General features: G+C 41.8%; 1 protein-coding gene across 5 annotated transcripts in view; it reads left to right on the top strand.

Annotated features, from left to right (window-relative positions):
- Positions 1–5,720, top strand: part of LOC111864970 (arginine--tRNA ligase, cytoplasmic) — a 146,313-nt gene that overhangs the window by 11,682 nt on the left and 128,911 nt on the right. For all 5 annotated transcript variants that reach the window (XM_023852627.2, XM_023852625.2, XM_033751644.1 and 2 more), the window contains exons 4-7: positions 1,428–1,680; positions 3,091–3,404; positions 3,953–4,057; positions 4,899–5,083. In XM_023852627.2, the coding sequence (XP_023708395.1) occupies positions 1,428–1,680; positions 3,091–3,404; positions 3,953–4,057; positions 4,899–5,083 (857 nt within the window). The remainder of the gene's footprint in view (positions 1–1,427; positions 1,681–3,090; positions 3,405–3,952; positions 4,058–4,898; positions 5,084–5,720) is intronic.

Raw genomic sequence — 5,720 nt, 5'->3', positions numbered from 1 at the left:
TACGTATTTGTGGTACAATTAGGGTGAACAGAGGCCTTCCTACAGATCTGAAAGAGGAATGTAAATGCCTGAAATGTGGTGACACCACATTCAGGAGGAAGGGGGACATTCTTCTTCAGTCCTGGAGGAATACTCACGTTGTGAATATGGTTTCCACTATTCACAATTCAAGTATGGTTGATGTTCAGAGACGCCATGGGCAAATGAAGAAGCCTCTTTGTATTTCCGAGTATAATATGTTCATGAAGGGAGTTGATAGGGCCGACCAGTACTTTGCCTATTATTCCCTTCCTAGGAAAACAGTAAAATGGACGAAGAAAGTTGCACTGTGGCTTATAAACTGTGCCCTTTTCAATTCATTTTCGGTTTTCAAAAAGGTGAACAGAAATTCTACTTTGAAATACAAAGCATTTCTGTTGAACTTGGCAAAAGCTTGGGCTACTGACCTCACGGTGGCAGCAGTACGTGCGTCAGACACAGACGTAGTGCAGCCGGGGCCATCTGTTCGCACCCACTGGCCTCATGTGGACACCCCTGGACGACTCTCGGGTGATATGCGGAAACATACCCTCGTGAGAATTGTGAAGAGTGAACATTGCAAGAAGAAGTACCCATCTAGGCAGTGCCATGTGTGCGCAGTCCACAAGAAGAAGAGTAGGACTGCGTACACCTGCAACTTCTGCGTGATGCCTCTTCACAAAGGGGAATGTTTCCAGAGATATCACACGCGTAAGCACTTTTAGGAGCTCTGATAAGTGTTCTCCAAAAATTTTAGTTCATTAAATTAATTAGGAGATTTTATATTAATTTTTAAAGTGAACAGTGCACAAGTTAGGGTGCTAGGCTTAAAAACCCCGGTCCCCAGGGTGATTTAAATATTTAAACTACCGGTCCGCAATGTGTTAAGTTTCATTTCATACCTCACAGAGAAAGGGGCATGTGGTAGCATAGTTGGTTGAGGCACTATGCTACAAGCTGGAAGGTCACTGCTTTGATTCCCAATGAGGTCATTGGATTTTTTCTGTTTACCTAATCCTTCCAGCTGCAGTATGGCCCCAGGGTCTACTCAGCCTCTAACAGACATGAGTACCAGTAATCTTCCTAGGGGGGTAAAGGGTTGTTGGTGCATAAGGCTGACAACCCTACCACCTTCCACGCACTGATTTTCTTGAAAACATGGGAGCCTTGACGTCTGACAGGCCTGTTACAGGGGTAGCTTCTCCCCCCTCACAAGGTATACTTTACAGCTCTGATACAAAGACCAACTGGTTAATGCTATTTAGGGAGAAAACTGCCGTTCACTGTCAGAACAGTACGAAACACAAATACACTCTGTAGGCACAATACAGAGTTTTAGTGTGTTAAAGCAGGTGGACCCAATAGACCCACTGGACTTTAAACAGCTAACATCAGAATTACTTCCATAGGTATCAAGATGTCTCCACACGAAGTTGCCAAGAAGATTGTGGAACATATGGGACAAAACCCATGGATTGGAAAAGTGGATGTAGCTGGTGCAGGCTTCATCAATGTGACATTAAACAAGACTCATGGAAGTAAAGTGCTGGCATTACTTTTACAAACAGGGGTGCAGCCACCTTCACTGGAAAAGAAGCTAAGGGTAGTTGTGGATTTCTCCTCTCCAAACATTGCCAAGGAAATGCATGTTGGTCATCTAAGGTAGGTGTATATACAGGTCTTAATGAACTCCTCATCTGCTCATTAGTGCTGATAACCATTCATTCTTATATCTTGCAGACTACAGAAAAACTGTCTTGCATGCTTCACCTAGGATAGCATAAAAAGGTGGAGTTGTCCCTGTACTTAACCAAGGACTACACCATGAAGGTGTAGGGGGTGGTTGGATGTATAGACCCATGTTTTCTTGACCCCAGCACTAGTTGGAGGGGAGTGGTTGACTTCACACCCCGGCCACTTTACCTCCCAGGAAAAAGCCCCTGGTAGTGATGGGATATGAGGTTGGTGGACCCCAGAGCTGGTCTGGATTACATGGAGAGGTGAAAATTCTTGACCCTACCAGAACTCGGCCCCTCAGTTGTCCAGCCGGTAGCCAGTCTCTATACCGACTGTGCTATGCTTCGCATAGGATGTGTGAAATTAAAAGTGGACCCACTATAGATCCTGATTTATTGTCACCCTGTAATGTATCACTGTTTTATAACTAATGAAGCAGCTTTACTGTCAGACGCCTTTACATTCTCTCACACGTTACTGATGTTACATGGTACACACCTATAGCTATAGATGTCACTGTGCATTACACCAAGACATTTTCAAGTGCTGCTGTATGTATTCGGCTTGAACTTCTCAGTGATTAGTGATTGATTTTTAACTTAACTACATGGAGCAAAGTTCTCCTTGAGAAGCCAACTTATACTTAGCTAGTTAAGAATTTCCCAATGTTCTATGAAACCAGAAGGTTCCTTATAATGTTAACAAGAGCCTGCCACTGGTCCCTGTCCTGAGCTAGATGAATGCAGTCTATATCATCCCATCCTTTCATTCTTAAATCCATTTTAATATTATCCTCGTACCAGTATCTAGGGAGAACTGGGATAGCATAGTTGCTATAGCCACTGGCTTTCGACTGGACAGCTGAGGGGTTGGAGTTCAAGCCTTGGTAGGGGCAAAAATTTTCTCTTCTGTGTATTGGCCAGACCAGTTCTGGGGCCCACTGAACCTTCTATCAATGGGTACCAGGACCTCTTTCCCCAGAGATAAAGCATCCAGAGCATGAAGCTGACCACTCACCTCCAACTAGTGCCAAGGTCAGGAAAATGTGGATAAATACATCCACTCTCCCGTACGTTTTCATGGTGTCGTGCTTAATTAGTTAAGCAAAGGGACAACTTTACCTCTCTACCTTACTATTATCTAGGTCTTCCTGGTAGTTTATGTTCTTGTGCTCCTACCAAAATGCTGTATTCATTCCTAGTTGCATCCATATGTGCTACGTGCTCTGCCCTTCTCATTCTCCTTGACTTAATTATTTTATTTGTCAAGGAATACAAGTGAGGAAGCTCCTTATTATTTGAGTTACATCTTAGACATTGTAATTTAATATTACAGATCAACAATTATTGGCGAGAGCATCTGTCGATTATTGGAGTTCCTGGGTCATGATTTGTTACGCATCAACCACGTAGGTGACTGGGGGACGCAGTTTGGTATGCTGATTGCCCACCTGCAAGACATGTTCCCAAACTATCTGACCCAGTCTCCACCAATTGGTGATCTTCAGGCATTTTATAAAGAATCTAAAAGGCGATTTGATGAAGATCCTGACTTCAAGCAGCGAGCTTACAATTGTGTTGTGAAGCTGCAGAATATGGATCCTGACTATAACAGGGCTTGGCAACTCATTTGTGACGTGTCACGGAGAGGTGAGCTCTTTTTTTTTACTCCAAGACACAAGTGAGCAAAGATCATTCTTTTTTAGGTCGCACCATATGTCAGCAGTTAGCCGCTGGCATCCCACTGTGGCGGCCCAGGTTCAGTCCCAGGTCAGGTCATGTGGGTTTGTGGTGGACAAATTGGTAATGGGAGTAGGTTTCCTCCAAATACTTCGGTTTCCCACACCAATTCTCATTCTACCAGTTACTGTATACTCATATCATCCAGGGCATGTACAATAGGCCAAACAGTGGCTGACATACCAAGTGGACTCAGTCTCACCCCCTCCCCTCCACACCCAAAGAAACTAAAAAAGAGGAATGTTTTTAACTCTTCACTGTGCATTTTTAACTGGATGGAGAAGAGTCATAAGAACTGTTTATATTTGAACTATATTTTTGTGATACATATTCAGTTGAGAGTCAAATAGTTAGCCTAAATGTTTGTCAGTTTTTAATTATCCTGACCACTAAAGGATAAAAATATGTTTATAAAAGAATGATTTCCTTGGAAAGAATTTAGGTATTTTTTGTTTCAGAGTTCCATAAAGTTTATGATCGCCTAGATATCACCCTTATTGAGCGAGGAGAATCCTTTTATCAGAAGAGAATGGAGAGATTAGTCAAGGAACTTGAGTCAAAGGGTTTGTATAAGCATTGCCTATTTTGTAATTGTAATTATCATTATGTAAGTCCTAAGTCTTAGATTGCATTGTCATTTAATGGATGACTCTTGTAACCTGTATCGAGTACCACAGGGCAGTCCAACTCTGAATGCTCATCCTTGATTTTGTTCCATTGATGATTCTTCTTGTTTTTCATACATATATGTATGTATGTATGTATGTCAGTTCAAGATTCTAAAGAGCCATTTTCCATAGATTTCCCACTCTACCCACACATATTTTGTTTTCTAAGATTTATGGTTCTCATGGCTGTTAGTATCAATATTACATACAGTCTTTGGGGGTGTGTTGCCATGGGGTTTGATAGACAGGTAGAACTTCTGTGCCCCGAAGATGGCAACTGCAGGTTCCTGTCTACTGAACTACACAATGTCATGTCCCACAAGACAATAATCTTTGTGTCTGGTTTCCTCCATGTAGAAGTTGCATAAAGAATCCTATCTCCGGGGATGTAATGCTGTTGAAAGTAAACTGATATTTTGGAGGAATATATTGCCTCCAGTTTCAGAGTTGAAGAATATGCCAAGCAAGAAGCCAGCATGAAGCAGGCAGCAAGCAGACACCTCTTTGTAACCACTGTTAGGACTTCAGATCTTACAGGAAATATATATGTTACATGTTCATCCCTCTGGAATAACCTTTCTCTACGCAGAATTGTTAAATGCAACTGAAACCTGTCACCGTGTTGCAGTCTTTGCATTTGTTGCTGAGTCATGTGAACACATAAACATTAACTTTTGCTGTACTTCTATGCTTTGTTTAATTTACTAATAGTTTTAATTATTAATACTGATAATAGGGTTCCTAGAAGAAGAGGAGGGAAGGAAGTTGATGTGGGGAACACGATCGCAAGATAACATTCCTTTCACAATTGTGAAGTCGGATGGTGGCTTCACATATGACACTTCAGATTTGGCAGCAATTAAACAACGAATTGAAGAAGAAAACGCTGAATGGCTGATTTATGTCACTGATGCAGGACAGGTGAGAGGACAAACACTAGATATTTTTACAGTTTGATCATCATGTTATATTGAGTTCATTGCTCTTTTGTATGCAACACTTCAGTGAAATTTTATAACTGTGTGATTTTATTAATCATTCATATTAATATGACTGTACTCTTTTAAAACAAGATTTCTTTTGTATGTATGTGTGTAAAATATATTTTGGTCACTATCTGAGAGTCAGGGTGCGTTTATTCAATGTGTAAGCTCGTGTAGTGTGCATGTTCTTAACCTTTAAACGACTAAAGACAACGTATGTCGTCGCAAAAATAAAGGCAGCGGTACGAATGACGCCATATGGGGTCGCACAGTCCGCGCGTGCGGACGTTATTTGAAATACATTTTTAAGGTAGAAAATAATGGCCTACTTATATAATTTTTGGCCACCATCTGCATGGAGTGTCTGTCTTCCCACCTGCGTCATCTGCTGGAATGTTGCCTTCGTGTGGAATTCTAAAAAAAATCCGGAAATGCAGAGTCCGATTTCGCACTTCACGCACTTTGTCCGGACGGTCTTTCGTTTCCCACGCGAAAAGCACACACGACACCTCAATTGCGAAGTAGAGGAAGTCGGCCAGTGATGTGGTTTGGCCTTCTATAATCGAGATATCTCC

This window comes from Cryptotermes secundus, unplaced genomic scaffold, assembly GCF_002891405.2.
Source record: "Cryptotermes secundus unplaced genomic scaffold, Csec_1.0 scaffold209, whole genome shotgun sequence".
Taxonomy (NCBI): Eukaryota; Metazoa; Arthropoda; class Insecta; order Blattodea; family Kalotermitidae; genus Cryptotermes; species Cryptotermes secundus.
Note: the sequence above shows the minus strand (reverse complement) of the source record. Positions and strands in the feature narration are given on the sequence as shown.